General features: G+C 37.0%; 1 protein-coding gene across 50 annotated transcripts in view; it reads right to left on the bottom strand.

The window, feature by feature from the left end:
• Window positions 1-23,675, bottom strand: part of RBFOX1 (RNA binding fox-1 homolog 1) — a 907,584-nt gene that overhangs the window by 51,555 nt on the left and 832,354 nt on the right. For 43 of the 50 annotated variants that reach the window (XM_054843158.1, XM_054843113.1, XM_054843119.1 and 40 more), the window contains one exon: window positions 15,532-15,612. The exons of the other annotated variants lie outside the window; for them this stretch is intronic. In XM_054843158.1, the coding sequence (XP_054699133.1) occupies window positions 15,532-15,612 (81 nt within the window). The remainder of the gene's footprint in view (window positions 1-15,531; window positions 15,613-23,675) is intronic. 50 annotated transcript variants of the gene reach the window in all.

Raw genomic sequence — 23,675 nt, 5'->3', positions numbered from 1 at the left:
CATACAAGTAAGTACAACGTGCATGTGAAAATGTAAAAGATAGACTTCAGTGGACTAAAGATATAAGCAATCGTTACAGTAACGAGATCTACAGGCTGCGCCGTAGTTCCTCTGATAGAGTGGACTGTCTCCCCATACTAACAGATAAAGAAAAGCTGCAATGCTCTAATAAAATTTCACTGATGAAAATTAGCACTACATGAGAAAAACACGAGGGTTGGACATCATGGCATCATTGTTCACTTCTGTCCCTTAGAGAATGTATTTGCAAATGCCACAAGCTGGAAACTTCCTGTCTCGGCTTAAATTAGGTGATGCACACAACATACATTTTAAATGGCCACTTATCATAACTACGATCACGTCTGTTACTTCGGTAAGAGAAACAATGAAGTGGACTTGTACTCTTCAGCACAGAAAGAAGTGACTGTGGGAGCTATGACAAAGCTCCACAATCGTGGATAGTGGAGAAAATACGGGAAAAGGTGGCTCTTCACACAACCTCTAATTAAGCCGCCATGGAACTTTCTGCCACTGGATGTTATGGATGTTAAAAGTTTAAAAGTTTATGATTGAAAAGGATGAACAAACAATTTCTCTGCAGAGGAACAGTATAAAGACGTCACTTCTGATTTACAAAAACTCTCCAAATCGGACAAAGCTGACAGAATGTTCTAAGAACTATATACCTACACACTAGCTCCAGTCTTACAACCTTTACAATCCAGCTTTTGCTCCTTTCCAAATACAGGGTATTGGATTAACTGCAGAACTGATCTAATCCAGTACGATCAGCTTTGTTATCAGAGTAATGTTTAGCTGCAGTCTGCCTGCATTAAAAAAAATTACTCCTTTGCACCTACTAGATGGTCATTTCTAGAAGTAAGTTTCTCCAGTAATTTAAGAGTTAATTTGTGCCTTTAAAAACAAAATAAATCATGCAAATAAATAAAAACAAACCAACCAACCAACAACAAAAAACAACCCCACAACAAAACAGTGCTGAGAAGAGTTTGCTTAAGTAAACGGGGAAAAATGGACTTGAGAGTCTGGCCAGGAAAACCTGAAATCTGAAATGGTGGATATCTTCAATGATAAACCTGAAGGCTGGTATTCTGTAGCTAGCTTTAAAAACCTGTAGTCTTTAGGGACACTCAAACTACCAAGATTTAAAGAAATTTCTTTGAGCTAAAAGCCACTGACAAAAAAATTAATGAAGACTGACAACCTTTGAGCAGTTTGGGCAACTTCTTTGCTTACACGTGCAGCTGTAGGTCTCTACACATTGACAGAAAACGCTTTCACAAGAAAAGCAGAAGTAGTGACAAAGCAAACCAAACCAGTTCAAAAAAAGTCTAAGCTCAAGCAATGCAAGGTATCTAACAGTGTTGTGGGCTTGCAATATATGGTCTGGAAAGTCCTGCTCCAGGATCTGTCTCAGCAAATAATTATTTGTAATTAACATCTATGTTTGGCAGTATTGAAAGCAGTTGTCTTCTTTCAGTGAAGGGCTCAGGGTCCCAGACAATCTTTCTGCTCTAGAAGGTACTGTTTGAAATTAGCTCACCAGTTCCTCCATACAGCCGCGCACCTTACACACGTGGGCAAAGAAGAGACCGATCTCTTGATTTTCAGAAGAAACGAGTAAATATAGATCTGATGAAAACTAACCGGAATTGTGGAGAAGTTGTATGGGAGATGCTGAAGATAAATCTCTATGAAAGCATGAACTCCTAAAGTGTTTTGTGAGCATTTTTTTCTTCCTTTGAATTGTACCACTCGATCCAGCTCTCACACAGACATTTTAAAATATATATTTTGCAATAATTGAGCATTTATCCTAAATATTCTTTAATCTTCATGGTGGTCACACCTTGAAAAGAATTACAAGAAGGGCCACCGACCTTAAATCTTTGACAGTGAATGGTTCTCTACAAAGAAATGTCACTGGAAAAGCACACTGCCCCCATCAATGAATAAAAAAAGAACAGAAAATATTTTTTTAAAATATTATTACATTTTTATGAGAAAGAAGGCTTTCTCTTATGAAAGAGGAGAAAAAGCTAGAAGATAGAGATAGCAGGAAGAGTCAGTCCATAAGTGTTTACCAAATCCAGAACACCTAATGGAGGTTCAGCATTCATGGGAGATACGAAGACAAGACAGTGACTTCTATCACTTTCAAAGGATCTGCAACACAAACGATCTGTTAGAATGAAAAGCCTGAAGTAATTTAACTGTTTTGCTATGCTTGCCTTGCACTGCCTCCTTAATAAAATCATGAAGCATAAAATGCCTAGAGTAGAGCAAAACTCTAAAAAAGCTTGTAGAAGCAATTAGGAGAAGGTAGAGCAAGGATCTGGAGTTCTGTCAGGAAGAGGGTAAGACACGATGGAAACTAAGCCTGAGCAATACGGAACTAAGAGTAGCATTGCAAGGTCTTACGATCAAGTGAGCTGTAGAGTTTACATATAACAGAATTATATCCATCCCAAAAAATTGACGGGTCTGTCTGAAAATCAGAGTATCTAAAAACATGCCTTCTATTTCCAGGCAGTAATATTAAAGATTAAGATTAGAGGTAAAATAATCAACAAGATAATGTCACCCTAGATTTGAGTTCAGCAAAAAAAATTATGCTACTTCAGCCCAGCTGAGAAATCAGATGGTTAGGAATATGTAATAACCACAGAATTTATTTTCCTACCAACTTTTTAATATCCTCACCCCAAAATAACCAGCAGAAGTGGCACCATTAGAACACAACTGAAGAATGGACTTCATAAAAACAATTTTATGAAAAGGGCTCTCCCATCAGGAAGCATTAAGTACTATTAACCAGCCCCAAAAGAAATGGATATACTAGCCAGGAGGGGTAAAGATTTTAATGACTTACAGTTTGTAGGTCAACCTTCCTTAGTGCCTCAGTGCCCAACTCCTGAAACTCAGTCAGTGAAAATGCTATTATAATGGTGTTGAAAATGTGTTTGACTTTCAGCAGGGAAGAATCTGAATCCACTTGTAAGCAAAAGTATTTTAAATTTATCAAAGTACTTTGATGACTGGAATTCTTCCGATCTGTGATTAAAAAAAAAAGGCAGATTTCTCCACCCACACATTGATGATAGGAGGTGACAATATGAGGTTAAAAAGGAGACTTTTCTAAGGACTACATATAATCAAATATCAAGGCAGAGAAACAATTTACATTCTCATCTAACAGCCCCATCAATTCTGTAGTTATTCATTCGGCTATTCAAATATGAACGGGACTACAATGGCAACAACAAAAAAAATCAGTTCCTACAGTGGAACTCCAATTTTACGTTTTCAAATTAAAAAAAAAGAAGTGTGAATAAAATATATGCTGTTGAAGTCGTTGGTTTTGCTTAATGTAATTATCAAAAAGCATACAGATCATCTTGTACTACAGCCTCAATGAATTTTTTTAGGAACAGTATGTTGGTAAGATTCCTTCTTTAAACTTATTTGTTCTATTTTTATATTTAAGAGGATAAAATTTAAAAAAAAAAAAAGTATTATTACAATGAATATTGTCCAAGAAGTCCTCTCTTCTGGATACACTTTGTAAACATGGAAACACTGTCAGGGTATCTCCTTCATCAAACTTCAGTTTAGACCTCAAACATGAAATGTGGTCAGCAAATTGCAACATTTAAGGAAATAAAAAGGCCTTTGGAAATAACAGGATTCATGTTAGCATAGCATTAAAATTTAGGTAACAAATACTTTTATATAGAAAACAACTACAAACATGAGAAAAAGAAGAGGAACTTAATCTTTGTGTTCCCAGATGAAATTTAATCAAATCTTCATTTCTCCCAAAAGATGTAATAGAAGCATTGGCTTTATTCATTTTTATGAAATGAACATGACGGGTAGGGGCACTTTATAGGCACCATATCTCAACATATGCCTTAGAAAACAAAGACTGAATGAACAATGACAAAGTTTGAGTTCCCAAAAGGAGGAATATAACCTGGTAAAAAATACTTAAGGGTTATGCACTGTGTATTAAAGTTTTAAAGCTTTGGGATAGATGGAAGAGTAGCAGATGCAAAAAACAACAGGGGGCAGATTTTGTATCAAAGCCATAAAAATATACAGCCATTTTAATGGGCAATTATTCTTTGCATTTGTGCTGCGGTTTGAATTTGTATGAGAGTGCCATATGCCTCAAAAAAAGGTGTGCCATCAAAATGGATGAACAAATCTACCTCTCATCACTCCTCATCTCTCCTCCTTTGCGCAAACTGTCAGGTCATCCGCCATCAAGAGTTTTCAAATGTTTTATGGTGAAGAATTTTAATGCTACATCATGTTTGAATCCGTTCATAGCTAATTTACTGCAATGTAGTTTAACTGTTAGAAAGGCAGGGAGACACATTTACATTATCCCCATAGTTTAGGAGGATCCCTGTTGAGGAAACACTTCACAAGTGCTGGACAATAAATTAAAACCAAAGAGATATAATGGGTAACATGCTGAGAAAGGCTAAGCAGAATAATCTATATGATATTATCTGAGATTTCAGGAACAGAATCAGGAGTTTATCCCAATGGATGCTGTGTAGTGAGTTTTCACTTCCCCGTAATAGTAGTATTACTTGGCATTCTTTAATAGCATTGCAAAAACTGTGTTAAAGAGGATGTGTGCGGATCTTTGCATTTAAACACACGGTCAAAAGTGCACTGCAAGTAAAATCTAAGCTCTGTTACCACAAATTTTAACGTTAAAAGGGTCTTAAATTATATTATATATGTATTCTTAAAATTTCAGAGTAAAAGAAAATCTTTAGAAAGTTCGCAATGTTTAAAAATAGCAAGCTGAAAAGACATTTTTTCACCTGTCGCTGTTGTGAGATGATTATCCCTGGGGATCTAGTTGTGAATTAACTAAACGGAAATCTGCCGTATGTGTCAAATACGGTCACAACCAGTCCCTTCCATTTCTTTGATTCACAATCTATTTATTTTTTGAAACACATACTTAAAATTAGAAGAACAATGATTTCCTTACTATTGTACAAAAATATATGTCAGTATTAAACCCCGTTGTTTAGGAATGAATAAATCTGCATTTTGGACAAACTGTTACTTATAGGACATTCTCATTTGAAATGCATTGAAAAGGAAAACAAAAATCTCTAATTAATGTACAAGTCTAATCACCATTCTCCACATGGAAGAGTAATTTTTCACTGTTCATTTGCTCAGTGTAATCTCAAAACTGACATAACAGAAAAGCAATGGCCTATAAATCTGCTCTCATTTGTTTCTTTAATATTCATATTCCATTGAACTACAGCTGCTTGTTGCTGCAGTCTATTACAACATGCAAAACTGTCGATAAAAATATTATGAAAGGCAAGATGTGTTTCTTCATGGCTCTGTGTGCCATTTATTTTGAAAAAAAATAACAATAAATGACTCATGGATTGTCCCTTAGTTTGCTGCACGCCGGGCGATTAGTGATTAATTACCTTGCTGCAAATTGACATGGCACAAGGAAATTGACACAGCTCTGATTAATTAACTTTTTATGCGAGACAGTTACTTACAAAACACTGCACACTGTAATTGAATCCCTTTACACAACACTACTGCATTAAGTTTCCAGTCAAATCCAAATTAGCACAAAATTTTACATACGTTTGGTGAAACTTTTTATGATAAGGTGTCCCCTGAAAGATTACGTAACTGTTTCTAGAAAGAGAGGACAGCTGCCTTAAGACACGGCTTTCGACTATTTCATCCTCAGACACATGAAAAATAAGATTTGTATTTTTCCGTACCAAATCACCAACATAATCAAACCTACTCAAAAAACGTAGAATATTTCAGTCAAAAGCAACCTCCTAATTAATGTGCTTATTATTATGTTAAATTGTAGGAAGACACGTAACTGTTCTGACAAAACTTGCTATTTGGTTACCTCTACCTTAAATTTGTTTCCAGATCTAACTGATCTGTATTTCAACAATGACTTGCACGTACCAAATTCACACTTAGATTTCCTCATAATTATTTTAAGTATATATGGAATTACTCATTTTCTCTGCCCTCCTTTGTTTCATGTCCTCTCATATACCAATAAACAAAGCGCCATTGGTTTCTACGCATATTGACACCATTATCCACCAGGAATTTATAATCTTTGGAGCAAAATCTTGATGCCAAAACCTGGAAACTGTCTCATCTTTCTGCCTAAACTTTTCACTGTGAGGGTGACTGAGCACGGGTTCAGGTACCTAGAGAGGCTGTGGAGTCTCCATCCTTGGAGATATTCAAAACCTGTTTGGACGTGGTCCTGGACAGCCTGCTCGAGGTTACGCTGCTTGAGCAGGACGGGTGGACAAGGTGACCTCCAGAGGTTCCTTCCAACCTCGGCCGTTCTGAGATTCAGTCCTTTGGTGATTCTGTGGTTATCAGAAATTCCCATATATCGCAACCTTCTTTTACAAGACTGTGTATGCAGCCACCTGAATCCCTCGGACATTAAGGGATTTCTCTTCTACCACAGAAAAAATGGAGGATGCGGAGGGATAAAAAAGAACAGATTGAGAATTTTTTGCTAAAGTTATGTAATTACATCAACCTACAACTTTGATTAAAAAATGCTATAATTGGTGGTCAAATTACTCATGGTGTACTTAATAACAAAATAAGAGCAGTGCATAGTGGATGTTACAAAGAATACAAATAATTGATGTACAAAGAACAGTTGAATTTTCACGAAATTACTAACAAACAAGAAAAAGCTCAGTAGATAAAAACAAACAAAGCAACTAGGCCATAAAGGAAAAGAAACAGAGGAGATCAGAGAAGCCACATCTGATCTTAAATTAAAGAACAATCTTCAAATATAGATGATCAAACTGATCAATAACTTGTCTTGTGTTCCTGGGTGCTGGACATCTACAAGTTCCAAGCAAATGGAAAAATTCCCCTGTGTCTAGCCTAAACACCGTTTCTGAGACAAAGTAAAAAGGACATTGTTGTGGAAAACTAGATGAAGAGTAGCACTGCTACTAAAGAGATAACAAAATTTAGTAATTTGAATGTTTATGCAAGTCAATTATGTGGTGACAAGAAGTTCTTTCTGGATGACACAAGGATTACTAAAACTCAACAGAATTATTAAACTGTAAAAAAGAACACTGTCAGAACATTGTTGTGTTGGGAACAATTTAGGCAGGAAGTGATTGAGGAAAAAAACCAGCTAGTTAACCTAATCTAAGCCATAACAGAAAAACTGTCAAAACAAAGAACAGCATGTGCAAAGAGTCATATAGATATTACAAATGGTAGTCCCTCAAGAGTACTTACTATTTGTGAAATTCAGGCTGAAGAATTTTGCTGTATACAGCATGGTTTTAAGAGCCATGACTTAATAACAACTGTCACACAATGCAAGAAGGAGAGTGACACCAAAGTCGTTGTTTGAAACCGAATCTTACAGGCTAAGCTGAAACCCACAAAATTAACAACTTTACATCTGACAGACAGAATGACTTGAGATGTTCCTACCTAGTGAAAGTAAGACAGCACCTAGAATGCAAAGCCAAGGAAACATCAGGAGCCTGCAGACAGGACTCTACACAAAGGATCCTATGTACAATAACAACATAGTTCATGATGCAAAAAAAGTGGTAAATGTAATTCTCCCTATTTAGCTGCATACTGAGAGAAGTCCAAGCAATCCTACCGGCCTAACCCATGGGTTAGTCATGAGTACTGCCAGTGGCCAAGTGCCCTATCTCCATTAACAGGGAGGCACTACGTTAAGACACGTGAGATGTCCAACCGTCCTTGGTCAAACATGATTTTTATTAATTGAACTAAAGGACAAAGATACTCTCCACAATTCACTATTAAAAATATTATGCACACATTTCCAGTCATCTCCCACTATCCAGGTGCAGGATGGTGTATAAGCTAAAAAACAAGTCAGTGGCACCCAATTCAGGATGTGTCTGTCTTCAGGAAACTCTTAAACATGCTAGTTCAGACACACTGCAGATTAACAGAGTAAGGATAAACAGCAAGGCACTTAAAAATAGATTCGCAGGAGTGAAATGAAACCCATATTTACAGATTCTGGGCAACTGCAATGCATCTTACTGGTGACTTATCAGTGACCATTTAAAATACTGATAGACACAAGGTTAAAGGACAGTTAGCCTGAAAACGGTTACAGAAGGACAATTATAATAGTGATAAAGAACACAAAAAATGTTGTAACAAGAATTTCAGGCATTGCTACCAAAACTCCAAAAGAGGTTCACTTTACAGTTTATAAAGGTTGGTACTTAAATCAAGAATATAACATAAGATGTATGGATATAATTTTACTCAATTTCGCTAATTTTGTACTATTTTCATAACTATCTGACTTAGAAGTCAGTGGAATTACCCTGCATTCACATTTGAGTAACTGTGTTCAAAACATGGCCTCTGGTCCAATGCGATGGGCCAACACAGTGTTTCAAAACCTTCTAAAGACATTTCAGCGAGAGATGACATCAATATTTTTCTCTGGAAGTAATACATGATTTTTCAATTTTTTACACTTTTAAATATTCAGTAATGAGGTTTTTGTACCCTGGAAATGATACGTGCGATTTCTCTACTCAAATGTATGGACATTTCCCTTTGGGCAGGATTTTTGCACTGTTTCAGTCATGAATCTCAGTCCTACAATGGTGAAGTTGGCTTGACCACAGAACTCCTTTGCAGGGTGCTCTACCTTTTTCCTATGAAACAATAACATGCAGACACAACCACAAACACGTAAATAGAGTCTACTAATACGTATTGTAATTGTGATGAAGTCATCTGCCACTCCATTTTCATTTAAGAGAAAACAGACCAATTAAAAATTTAGTTTGCAGAAACCTTTTTACATTTAATTCAGAAATACTGTAACACAGGCAAATTATTTATACCATATGAATACTCATTCTTTAAACTGTTCCTGACCCATATACCAGTTCAAAATGGCAAGCTTACTAAACAGTCTCTCCCTTACCAATAACAGTAACATCACAACAAATAAATTAAGAAAAACTACAACAATAAAATCAGAACAAAGTAATCACTGATGTCATTACAATAAAGCGTAAGTCCATTTGGATCGAATACGGTCAATCACGTCTTACGTACACAACCCAGAAAAGGATATACCGAATGCCAGCAGCACCTACACTTCACTTGCTTGGAGTCTCAGGATAATACTATCAGAAGACTATCATCATTACAATATAATTTTCAGGTAATTACATGTGTGCAATGGAGTAAACCTGACAAAAATCAACTGAATCACAGTTTCTAAACTGAATGTTTCCACTAATGATTCTGCTCAAAAGCACACTTTAAATTTTTATTTTCCCCATGTAATATTCTCTGTACTGGAAATGTCCCACAATCTAAATGTCAAAGGTCTTACTTCAATTCATTAGTAATGGCACGGAAAAATAAAACCTGAAATGTCTTCACTGAAACAAGAACCATGACAATAGTTTCATACAGCATTTTTAGGTAGTTCACTAACAGTCCTAAGCCAAGGAACCTACTTCTAAGCAAGGATATTCAACAGACATATTAAATAGACAAGCTTTACTTAATTTTCATTTCTGTAGCATGAGTCCTCAAATGAACTAAATCCTACCATTGGATGTGGTATTTATACTTAGTATTTATGAATTTCCTTATTTATTCCATGCATATCAACAAAGCCCTGAACTATCCTCCACCTATGAACTGAAACAAAACACCCACAAGAAAAAAATACTACATGAGTCTGTCATATATAAGTATTGCTAAGTTTTTAACAGAGAATATAAAAAGCAAAATTCCCATATCATATAATTAATACTTTAAGCTTCTGTTATAGATTTTCCTCTTCTCCCGGTATATAACACATAACTTTGGATCAGTAGCATTACTGGGATAATTTAGGAACATTTCTAATGCCTGCTCTGAAGTAATGGAATGTATTTTCCCGATTTAATTTAAAGGAACTTAAGCACTAGAAATATTTCTTGTCAAAAATACTACGGGACCAAAGGTTTCCAGGGAATTTTCCGAAAGAAGTGCCTTCCCACCTTTCAGAAACATCTCGTCTTTGCCTTGTTGTTTGCTGGTTGCTCATAAGCTAAAATCCCAGGGCAACATAGTTTATTGTTTTAATATCTGTCTGACGCAAAGCAAAAGTATTCTCTGGTGAGTGCTTATCTGTCACATGTACTTCTGTGAAAGGAATATCAAGACAAATAAGATGTTCGAGGACATATCATGGGATTATGAATTTGGCACTGACTGAATTCTGTTTAAAAATAGTTGAAATGATAAATACAAAAATATCTACACTGATATTTAGAGAATGAGAACTTGAAAAGCATTGGGTTTTAAATATTTTCATTATAAAGGGTTTATACTATTTTAGTATGAATAGAATATGAACACTCAAGTCCATAAATGGGACAAACAAAATAAGAGGAAAAAATATTCATAATTGAAACAGTTAAAACAGTAAAACTCCATTGTAATGATACAATGGACTGTGAACTTACTTTGTATTAATTAAACTCAATGTAATGGCATTTTCTATATTGAAATGAATAACCACTGATCTGGAAATTCATTTAGACCATTAGGTTAATTACAGAAACTGATGGAAGTTTTATCAGACAATTACAATTAAAGAACACGAACAATGTGGGACAGATTTATAAGCATTTGTACCACCTCAATCATTTTTGCTGAATTCCACCACCACTTCTTACAAAATTGTAATCAATAAATCAATTAAAAAATGGACCATCAACTTCATTTGCCCTTGAGTAAGATAAAATAAATTAATATTTGATTTCTGCATTATCATATTTTTCTTCTTTTAATTCTACTACTTTATTGCAATATGAAAGATTTATTTATTTTTAATAAAAAATGAAAATTTATGGAAAAAGCATGTATATTTTGGAGCTGAAGATTAAACAACTAACATTTAGAAAACGTAAGCTAAAATTGACATCAGTTTAAAATGTACTCATTGAAGTCAAGGCAAAATTCTTTTTCATGGGCATGCAAAACATTTGGAAAATACAGGCTTTCATCTGCGCATCATTCTGAACAAAGACATATGGCAATTTACTATTTTAGCGTATATGTGAGCTATCCAGGCCAGTGAACTGTCCCTCTAATATACGCTCAGAAAAATCTGCTAGGAGTTACGTACCTGATAACTCAAGTATCTTTATTTTTACTTGGAGCTAAAATAAAGCCTAAAAGTTGCAAAGATCAAAGTTCTGATTTAGAGAGTGAAAAACATTCAGCTGCCTTTGAACTTTCATTAAAATTTGTCATCTCTCTCCCATTGCCTTCCATGGGACCTGGGTACGCACGACTGTAAATTTTGGAAAAACACGACGCACAGCTTTAGGCTGGCTTCCTCGCTACGCCAGCTAATGCTTAGTGAGCCTGAGAACGTTGATAAGCTGTTCCAGAGCACAAAGTTCTCTACGGCAGGTGCGTCTCCTTTTCCGTCCCCTGCCGTGAAAGGTTATCAGGGGAGGTTATCACGAAAATGGGAGCCAGGCTCTTCACAGAGGCACACGCTGGGAAGACAAGAGACAACAAACGTCACGTGAAAGAAGAGAGGTTTCCATTGTCAGGGTGTGCAAGCATTGGAACAGATGACCCAGAAAGGTTGTCCAGTCGCCATCCTCAAAGGTGCCCTGGTGCAACCTGGTCCTTCCAACCTATATTATTCTATGATTCTATGACTTCATGTCTTCCTTCTTTCCCATGTTTTGGCTCTCATTAACTTCTCTTTCATTCACATTTTCAGGCACTTCTACAATATAGAAAAATGTGTAAAATAGGCACTAAACAGTTTTTAAAAATCCTTGCATAAATTCAGATTCATATTTTTAGCCTTTTTTAACCATACATACCCAACTATATTACTGTTCTTTGTAGAACAGTGATACAGATATTCAGTGACAGAATTCTTTCTTCTTTTGAATCTCCTTTTGTCCAGCAGGGTCTTAATATTCTCATGGATCCTATTCTGGAGTGGCTTCCATTTAGAAAAGTTCCAAAATTTTTCTTGACATATTTCTTATTTAACAGTAGATACAAATTTCTTCAGGATTTAAAAAATTCCTGTGGAAGCAACTAGTCTAAAGACGTGGGGGCAAAAAGAGACTGTCCGTTACGTGCAGCCAAGCTGTTTGATTTACTAAGTTTCAGTGAGATATCACGGGCCTCTAGGAAGCTTCCAGCGAATGCTTATGTACTTCCTGGGACATAGTGTACTCTAATCTTTACTTTCCGGATCTATCTTCTTCCGGTACTTGTCTACATTCTGCATTAGGGTAACGATGAAGGATTTAACTGAAATCACTTGTATTAGTTCTGTCCTCGAGATGCCAATAGCCCAGGAATCTACAGCAGCCAAGATGAGACCATGAAGTTCCTCTCTTTGGTTGTCTCCATAGGGCAAAGAATCTGTCCCACCAAGGGATGTGAACACATTTGCATGCTGAAACTATGCTTTCCACATAACAAATTATCTATTCCCAGAATAGATGTGCAAATGAAAAACTGATCCTGGTCCCATCTTCTGCTTCGGCACAAGAGAACAGATGAGGCATGAGAGACTATTGCTACTGATTTGTTCCACTGCTTGCGGAAGAAACAGCTCATTTCTTTCTGTACTATGCGAAGGGCCAGCAGTGATGGAAGGAAGCAGAGCCATGTTTCCATCTCCTGACATACTCAGAGGTGTAACTAATCACTGTACTGGGAAATGTACAATGTGATACATAAAATATATCCTGGGGAAATAAAACATCAGAAGGGAAAGAGTAGCTCCAAGAAATGCACTGTTCTTTCTGGCTAGCCAAAAAAAAAATGGGGTAAAAGCATTCAGAGTCATCAGAGACTACTAGTGACCAATACAATTAAAAGTCAAGAAGCTAAACGAGAAAAATAAAGCTAGCCAAATTGAGAAAAGCATATTTTATAACCGTGTTTCAGTCCTTCATTCCTTATAGAATATAACTCAGGAGCAAAAGATGAACAGTCAAGTTAAAGACAACAACATAGCTAAAAATGGGGACTATCCTCTTCCAAATATCTGAAAAGTCCTAAATGCCATTAGCATTTAATAAAAATCTCAGCTGACTCTGTCCCTTCTGTTAAAACAATTACAAATTTAAAACCTCTTAATCCTTACATTGTAAGCTGTTCTAAAATATTACATGGTCATAATACCGGCAAGAATAAATGATTAACAAATTGTTCAAAGACGAAGGCTGCAATATTGTTGTCTACATGGAATGATAACAGTAAAAGCATTAGTCTCCTAGACAGTAATGTTGACTTATCAGTTATCATTTCAATATTACAAATGTGCATAAAAAATGAAGATCTTTAAAATAATAAAAGAAAATGAGACAAACTCAAGCTTCGTTTCTATTCACTTCTTAGTAGAATTTCCTATAGAAATGAAACTATTTTACATCTTTATTGAAAGTTTTGTAATAAGGAGAAATAAAAGAAACCCTAATTACAATCATTAGTAATTGTAGCAATTTTGTATTATTAGGAGTTGTGACCCTGTAGGGGAAACTACGTTTTGGCAATATGAAATAGCATACATAATACAAGAAAAATCATGACGTGCTGACACGCAGATTCAACAAAGTGTAATAATTTCTACGGCGAGGGCTACTAGCAATCTCTGTTACGGAACTGTGTACTACACGCTGCCCAGTGGGAGGCAGATAGGCAAAGTCTGTGTACTTACGTATTTGGCATAATTGCAAACAAACGGGTGTTTGTTAGGATATCATTATTCAAGGAGCACCGCTGCAAAATACGATTTTTCGAAGGGATTGACTCGTGAGCCATAATGGAAACAGTGAAGTATAGAGCTTAGCTAGCTATCCAAGGACTATCTAGGGATTTAATAATAGTGGAAATACCATACGATGTAAACAGCAACCCCAGAAATACATTTTCTAGGATAGAATTCAGTGAGATAATAGGAGCAACAGGGTAAACTTAAGAAAGGCTTTATTTAGAGTCATTTCCAGAAAATGGAAAACAAACACTGCTTCCCCTCCTCCAAAAGAAGCTCCCTAACAGTGAGATGAATGAAAAGTTTGGATAATTTTCTAGGAAAAGAATTTCGGTCAAAGACTGGTATTACAGTCAAAAAGAAATAGTGCATTAAAAATGTTCAAAAAGGAACATTGATTTAAACAGTATTTCATCTCTGTGTTACTACAAGGATTAAAACCCCCAAAACACTACTTGGGAAAGGTGACAGTACAAAACATTCTTGGAGCATTTGGAAGCAAATGCAGATTTAACTGATAATTTCATTTCCAATTTAAAACACTTCCTATATTTTCTTAGTTCACTCTGTATTTGTAGCCTCCTGATTTGAAAGCAGATCCCATATTTCTACCGTAAAAGCAGCAGCTCTAGGGATGATATTCACAGTCTTTGACAGGAGAGAGTTACATGTCTGTAGAGATGATCACTATGGAACTCGTGTCCTCATTTCTGGTTTTAATTAATAAAAGAAATTAATTATTTTAGTAGTCTAGATAGGCTTTAAAAGAGTAGAATTGCATTCTAGATTGAATACGATGTTCATAAAGCATATCCAATAATGTTGTTAAAGCAGACAATGTAAAATATTTCCTTTACGGAGGACCGCTAAGAACACGTAGCAGACGCTGCTCTTCACCCTAACTCAGCCCCCGCCAAGGATTTCTGTCCCATTCGGCTACGGGCTTCTCGTCTGACTAGATCTCAGAAGGGACGTCAGTGGTACCACCAATGCAGTCCAAAACGCTCTGAAGAACTGGTTCCGCTTCTGCTTTAGAATTTGAGAGGACACGTTGCTACTCCAAAGTTTCGCACCGAAAAATGGCTGATGGCAGCACCTATCATTTCAGCTATTTTATATTGTTATATTATTTCTTTGCTATTTTTATTAGGGCAGCTTTTGATAATTCAAAATACCCACTTGCACACAGTCTTTTTCCTTTTGTAAAAAAGACTTCATATCTATTCGCTTCCTGACACAATCAAATGGTGCCACAATATAAGACTTTTTGTTTATTGTATCACAGTTGTGACCAGGACAGAAAAAGAAACACAACTTCATCTTCTACATAAAATGCAGAGTGCACAACAGTACTGGATTCCAAAAAATTTCACCGTTACTGTAGAACTTTCAATCATTTCTGTAGAACATTGCAATATACATAGTGGGGTTTTTTAATATATAAATAAAATATACTTTGAGGATAAAGATGCAACTAAAACCACTGAATTATCTGTTGACATTACTTACATACGTTTATAAATACCACATTTACCTTAACAAGAGCTATGGGGGAAATTCACATTTTTAGGGGGCTTAATTCACATTAATGTGCTTTTGTCACAAAACAAAACAACAAAAGAGCCGCAGGACTAGCTTACTTGTGGATGTGTATACTAGTGAACTGGGGGCACTGTACACGGGAGATCCCTCCTGGTTTGCCTGGCACAGCAGCACCCTGCCTACAAGAAAGAGAGAGAGAGTGGTATCTGGTTTTGGAACACTCAAACTAAACCTCAGTTTTTATCTCAAAACAGAAATAAAGTCATAACCGGAGCAGTGCGGCGAAGCAGGGGCACTTTTTGTCCTTTGACTTCAAAGCAGAAAGAGCCCAAATATAACATGTACAATTTTACATTTGAAAGAGCAAAACACAGACATCCCCCAAAATGCAAACACCCTTTTTATCGCCTGGGGAAGCCGGCGCGCGCCCCGAACATTCGCAGCGTGCGCCGGTCCCTGACCCGGGGGCTCTCTCTCCCTCTCCCTGTCTCCGTGAATCAGAAGCTGCCTAGTTAGCTCTGCTGCTACGGGGAGCAATCAACCCACCCGCACCACCCAGCTACTAACTTCTCGTCTCCCCAGCTGGGGCTGAAATGAGAGCCTGCTCAAGCAAACACAGCGGATAAATCAGACCGCAAAGTTCTCATATACGGCCGTTAGGCCAAGTATGACCTCAGGTACAGCGGTTCAATTAACCCTCGTGCAGGTCATTACTAATACATGTGAAGAATTGCGTATTTTTTGCTCAAATGAGAAATACATAAACACAAGCTAACTTCCAGCACATAAGCTGGACTCAGGATTAAGAACAAAATGAAATAAAAGAAATTAAACCTTTTTTTTTTTTTAAAGAAAAAAGTAAAAGTAATAACCAAATCAATTTAAAACAACACTTTTGCAATGTATGTTCATTTTGAACAAATGACAGAAGTTGAGGCTTATTTCCCGGGTTTTTAAAATGAACTTAAATAAAATGCCTTACTATTTCAGCATCTTTCTTACAATTATATTTTGGCAGTCTTAGCTAAATACAGATTGACCATTGATTAGAGGTAGGAATAAACTTCACACTAGGAATAAAACTTCTGCACTTCTGGAATACAGTCCATGAGGAAGAGCAGGATGCGACACATCTGTTTTTGCAGATGTACGTGTATATATGTGTATATACACACACAAAATGATATATATACATAGACTGACATACTTCAAGCTGTCAGGATTTATGAATCACACAAATTCAAAAAATTTACATTTACATGAAGATTTGTGAGACTTTAGAAGTTGCACATTGACTTACAAGCAACGTAACTCAACAGAGTTAAGTCAAATGTGTTTGGAAGGATAAGATTCGTTACAAATGGAAAGCATGTTTTCTATTCAGCATTACAGAGTAATTCTCAACTTACATTCAGCTGCCAGACCAGAGTACCTTCAAAAATTTCTGTCCTTAACCAGTTCTTTGATTACTGCTTGCAGCTGTCCGTTGAAGTAGAAATACGGGAAATACCGAAGGAAAATAATTTACGCAATTTAGCTAAAACTGTGAGCACTGGACTCTCACGAAATGTGATGCTTCTAACCTTCCCAGACAATCGCATACCCTGAACTAACGGGATTTGGCGATGTTTGCTTTCTCCCGGCCATCTATTACTAACCTGAAAGATAAAACAAGCTAAAACAATTTTTTTCCCCTTACTTTAAGAGAGCACATAGTTGACTGTATTGATATCTATCTCAGCCTTCCAAAAACATCCACGAGTGGAGGCTGTTAACTGAACATACACCTCTTGAGATCGCAATGGCAAGCATCCTTTTCAGGCTGGTAGACAAGCAGGACCTAGAACACGCTCACTTGACACTAGGAATGTACACATCGGCATAGGGATGTATTTCACTCCACAGAGGCTTCCAAACCTGCGCTACTACAGAAGCCTGCAAACGATCGCGCGCTGAAGACGGAGGCATTCATCCAGCTGAGTGAAATGCGAAGGAAGGAATTCTTAAAACCAGTCGTTTTCATTAGGTTCTAAGAATAATGTAACTATAATGTCTTCAAGTACACTGAGTAGATATATAAAGGTTTTTAGAAATTGAAGATTATAGTTTATTTATATTATTCAACATAAATTGTAGATGATCTTCGCTTGGTCCATGGTCCATAGGTATTTTCCTATTCTTTACAGCTAACATTCTTACATTTTTTCTTATTTCACCTCATACTGATCTGATTTTCCCTACTTGAGTCTTCTAATTTCCAATGAAAGCACTTCAAAACAGCTACTTTTTTCATCCATGCTACTAGAGTGTATTTAATTTGTTGCATAGCGTTTTCTAATTATATTTTGACAATCTGCCTTTGAATTTGTACATAAAATTAATACTAATACCTAAAACACTATTATTAGATTTTGTTATAAAAACATGGAACTTTTTAATCTACTTTTGTGAGAAAAGATTATTTCTGCAGCATCTAATTTTGGTATTAAAAGTATTTAAATTGTAATTAATACAACTGGGGAAAGATTGAATTTTTTACAATAAGATCTTCTGTATAAATTTCAGAACATTGAAACAAGCTATAAATTCCCTAATGAAAAAAAATAATATTATTTTTCCTCTAGAATACCAAATTGTAACATGACAGAATAAAGGGTGTTGGGTTGGGGTTTTTTGTTGGGTTTTGGTTTTTTTTAAGAAAGAGGATTTAAATATGAAGTTCTTAATATTTCTGTTCAAACTGTAATTTAATAATATCATGGAGCTGATGAACTTCAAAAAATTACAGTCATGCAAGAGTTCAACTTTAATTCTGCAATGCCTTCTGTACCGGTATATGTAAGGCTGGTATTTTCTCCCAAAGAACAGCCCACGTGCTTTTTTGCTTTTCTCTAACACAAGCATCTACTACTTTGGTCACAGCGGATGTGGCCAGTGACACACAATTTGGGAGATCATCGGCAGGAACCCCTCCTGAGTAACTCCTTCAAAAGGATCAGCCTATCTGTCTGATGGGCGTAGTCACTCCCGGCACACCGGAGAGCTTCAGAGAGACCGGTGGCAGAAGGGAAACTGAGGCAGCCATGCTGCCAGGCGTAACTGGGCAGAGCAGGCTGCGGCGGCGGAGCAGCGGGGGGCCGTGCCGCACACGACAGGTAGCTGTGCTGCGGCAGGGCACGGTGGTGTCAGCTGAGCACCACGTACGACTGCAGAGATCCCGCCCCGCCTGATTCACCGCCCATCCCTGGCGTACAGGCTGGCAGCACAGACAAAACCGTACTTGTCAAGATCAAAAAGTATTCCCACTCGTAATTCTCTTCCTCCAAGATTTTCTCCTGCAGTCCATGATCAAGAATGTACTGTTTGATGAGGTTCTTTGTTGAAGCACTATAGTTATTTTGAGAAAATAATTACTCTAAAAATATTCAGGACTGTGAAGAAAATGATGTGAAGTCATTAATATTCTTAGAATATCAAAAATTCAGTTCCCAGTGGTTCCAAGATATTTGACTAAAAGTATTTTTCGATTTTTTTCATATTTTCAAAAATAACTTTTTGTGTATAGTTCTTATCTACATGATTTATATAAATTAATCTGCAGAGCATAAGTAGAAATACCAATGTACTAGTGATGATGCACAGACTACTCACTGGCTCATACATGAGATATGACAAAGTCCATTGTATTTCTCAAATACTCAGGTAGCTAAGAAGAAACACCCAGGATCAACAACAGGAGGAGTTTCCAGTAAATTATAAAGGATTTTAAACCACTCCTGCTAAAAATAGCTTTTAGGATGAACTGGAACCACTGTGTGGCCAGCACTACAGACAGCTTAAAAGTAAAGAAATAAGTTTAAGAGAATTTGTACAACTACCTGGAATCTTTTATGGCATCCTTTGTGGAAGTACAAATTGAAACATTTTCAGCAGAAAAAACCCAGATATACCATTACCGAGAACTTGAATTTACAACGCATCACCTCCCAGCATAAATGGCTTTAGAACCTTTGCTCGCGAACAAAGTTTCCAATTTACCATGCTGTTATTTATTCCCCCAGGATTTGGGGGGGATTTACAAAAGGGAAGAGGACAGAAGTTGCACCGTAGTAGCCCGTTACCTTCCAGGGTAAAACCCCAGCAAGTTACTGAGACAAAGGGGGAAAACTGATTTCCTGCTTTCACTCTGGGGATCCTAACAACCACAGCTTCGTGTGAAGCTCTTCAGACACCTCTGAAGATGACACTGGTGCTGAGTCCTACGTAGGGTACAACTCCCTCCATCATAACCAGGGTAATCAGACAAACATTCTCAGTGGCAGAAATTAATAAAGTCAGCATCCAGGGCTGGTCTGCATTGGGTATCAGTGCACAGGTAGCTAAAATGAGAGTTTATAATCTAGGAACTAAGGAAGGAGATTTAGTGACGATTACATGACTCTAATCCATTGTGCGCTTGGCCTCCCAGGTAAAGCAGCTCTTCTTTACACACACTTCTTCTACTGCGCTACCGATAACAGCCTCTTACTGCTTTTGGCAACTAAGTACCAGTTCATGCATTCTATAATTCTAGTTACCAAAACTCAAACAAACCCACAGGAAAAAGTGAATAAAAGCTAAAAATATTTGTGTCTTGTTTTGTCTATATTATTATAAAATGTTATTTTATTACTCTAATCTAAACGCTGCGTTATTTATTAAATTCGGTGATTGTTATTTCATTTTCCCTTTCTCCCAATACAGCTGGAGGTGACATAGCCCAATCTTCTCTCAGTCATTCTGATCGCCGTTTTCCTTCCTACCTTTCGCAACAACTGTTACTCATATATACTTAATTCCTCTTCCATATACAATGCATGAAGAAAACTATAAGGCTGCATCTCTCACGAACACATCAGGAGATTTGCTAGTGTACCAACGATCCTCATAAACAATCCAGGTCCGCTCTTGATTTGCTGTCATTTAAGATTGGCCTTTCCAGACAGAAATAGCATTATCTTTGTTCTGGTCTGAAATATTGTTCTATGATGGGTTATTTCAAGATGCGTCACAGAAACGGATCAGAAAAACCTAACTAAAAGGCCACTGTTATACAATAACAGCGTACGTTAGCTTCTATTGCTCCGTCTGACTCAGGAATTTAAAGAGTATCTTGAATACGTAATAGTTGTTAAGTGTTCTCTTAACCCTTCATTCTCTATAGTCAAACTACATGGCCTTAGTATGCTTTTAAATATGCTGTTAATTCCAAAAAAAGTGCTACTTGACTGTCTTCAGATATTTGGGATCTTTCTATAAACGGAATAATACTCCTTCAGATTTTAATACAACCATTCATGGACGGTTGTGTTGACACATTGAATTGTTTCCTCCATTTTTAACAAGGGACAAAGTAGCGTCATCCAAAAAACCCACACCTCCTTGCTTCCAATATGTTAAAACCACAAACAAAACTTATATTTAATTCCCTCAAAATTATATATGGAGTTTCACTTAAACAAGAGAATTGCATGGTAGTGACGAGAATCTAAAGTAGTTGATGTCCAAATGAGTTCTGTAAGTCCAAATCAGTGTCTCTATTACCTTCTGACAGCAAACCTGAAATACATTCAATTATTGAATATCTTGTGTGTACTTTCTACAGGTAATGAGAATGAGAATCTGTGCTCTATACATACACTGATTCTTGTGTAGTAAGTCCCTGATTCACATATAACCTCACACAGGTTATTAAAAACAGGGGGGGAATATTATTAATGCCAGTGGAGGTATGTGTGTCTAAGATATTTTATGGGATCTCTTTATTCAAAAATTCTATTTAAGATGCCAGTTATCCTTCCATCACTTTTCTAAGCATAGTGCATGTTTGTTTATTATCACCTCTCAGAGCGTCACCAAAACACTCAGTGACATTAGGCAACGACTTAGGGAACAGCAACGCGTGTTACAACATACATAATTTGTAAGCCATCCTTCCAATTACTCTTTACCAGTCGTATCATTTCAGGGTTTTGGGAAACAGACCTCTATCCCCTGTTGTATACGTTCAGCACCCAGTACAGTACCAAGTCACTTACTGGGGCTGGTAGGTTTTTATACCGTGTAAGTAAAAATCAGACGAGCAACAAAGTTTGTAGCTCTGGTAAGAATTTTCCACATTCCCCTCTCCCCACCTCCTCCTTCTGCAGTATATAACTCATCACAAGGTAAGAAGGATCTCTCCTTCTCCAGGACCTGCCATACCACGCACAACTGATCAAACTGCTTACCAGTATGCACTGTGGTGCCTTAGACTGGGGAAGGCCTTGCGGATAGCATGGGAGCTGGGAAGCGGCAAATTCTTTTAAGGTCTGCTCCTTTTCCTGCCTCACAACATGATGACTTGCTTTAAAGCTTCACCCGCTTCGTCGCTGGGAAGTTGAAAGGTCTACCTGACCACTACTGACGCACCGCAACTCTCAAAGACTGCTTTAGGAGGAATAGCTTGACAGTGCAGCATGGCATACTCGCTGGGGTTTAGCGGCAAACTGAAGCTGGGCCGTGCTGCTGTCGGTATGTGCAAAGGCATGCCAGCTTAAAAACACACCCCGTGTGCCTGACCTGTTGCTGCTTTCATCGGCAGGTATATATAGGCTGTAGTTCGCAGGAACTACTTATGTCATGTTTCCGTTCACAATGTAAAACAGTTGCGATAAACTGCCCTTTCCAAATATAATTTAAAAATGATTAATCAGCCACAGACATTCCTTGTCTTGTAACCTAAATGAAACTACTATGTCACACAAACTCGGCTGCTATTGTACCAAAATACATAACAAGCCCAGAGAGTTTACCTGTGCTCGATAGCGAATTTTTATCATTGGCATCCAAGTGTAAATCCTTATCCCCAAAAAATCTAAACCTGGAAACGCACTACGTAATCACGTCGAAAATTGGCGTGGTACTGTCAGTATTGCCCGTAACTGTAACTTTACTACAAAATACGTTTACTATATGATATATATACACAAATTCAGGTGCACCTAGATTGACATTCAGCAATATCCACTGCCATTATCTTACTGGGAGATGTGTCCCGTTGAAGCTGTTCAGGACCTTTGAAAAATCAGATCTTGATTCCTAATCTCTCTAGGCCCTCCTAGCAGACTAAAAGGCACGGAACGATGGTTACTCTCGGATCACTGTAACTTCAGCTTGGCTCGCTTGTAACTTTGAGAAACAAACATGAGAGAAACTCTGAAGTATAACTATAAACTCTGAGCTGGTATTATACTATTCTTGAAATAAGATACTTGAGTATATAAAAAATACATTTCTATTCTGCTGATAACCAAAATGGGTCACATTCATACGCCTGCCTGATGAATAAAGACTGCAATATGAATGGAAGCACAGAATAAATGAACCGGGAGCCTCGCTGCTCAAACACGAACACTACAGTTCCACCATGGCCCCGGAGGGATTACAAGTAGATGTGTTTATACTTTATCCTCTCATATTGTGTCAAGACACTATTTTCTGTGTAAATTACCTATTTCAGTAAATTGATAAGACAGAGAAGCAAATCTAATGCAATTAGATGCAGAGATGCAAATTACTAATACCTCAGTTCTATTTGCTTACCCCAATAGATGTTGGTTTTAACTTACAAATAAAATTCTATCCTGAATGACAAGCTGAGAATATCAAAGAGCAAAAATTGAATCATCGTGCATAATCCTGGCTTTAGTTAGTCTACTTCTTCCCCAGCCCATTCGAATTCCAGAATTTTGGGTGCATAAAAAAAAAAAATTACAAAAATGGTAATGCAGTGTTTCGGAACTTTCCAAAACACTCACTTTGACTAGAAGCAGTTCTATGCTTGGAGATTTCCCCCCAAAATAATTTTCAAAAAGAAAATCTGACGGTGTCAAACTGACAGAGATTGTGTGCCATTGTAAAGCACAGCTTCATCTCGACTACCTCCACAAATGAGTGGACAAATGAAAACTCAGTATTTTGAAATTTACTCTCAGTAAGTATCATGAAATGCAATTACAATGCAAATGTATTGGGGATTCTGCCATCCAATGCCCAAAATGGGAAAAAAATGCAGAAGACAAACCAGAAAACATTAGCTATACGTTTGGAATACAATTCAACATAATCTTAAACCACTTTAGCATTAATTTACAGATGTAATCAAGGTTTAACACAAAACAGAGTTGTTTTCCATTCCACTTAACTGTATTAACGTCACATT

Source organism: Grus americana, chromosome 15, assembly GCF_028858705.1.
Source record: "Grus americana isolate bGruAme1 chromosome 15, bGruAme1.mat, whole genome shotgun sequence".
Taxonomy (NCBI): domain Eukaryota; kingdom Metazoa; phylum Chordata; class Aves; order Gruiformes; family Gruidae; genus Grus; species Grus americana.
This window is presented reverse-complemented; position numbering and strand designations above follow the sequence as displayed.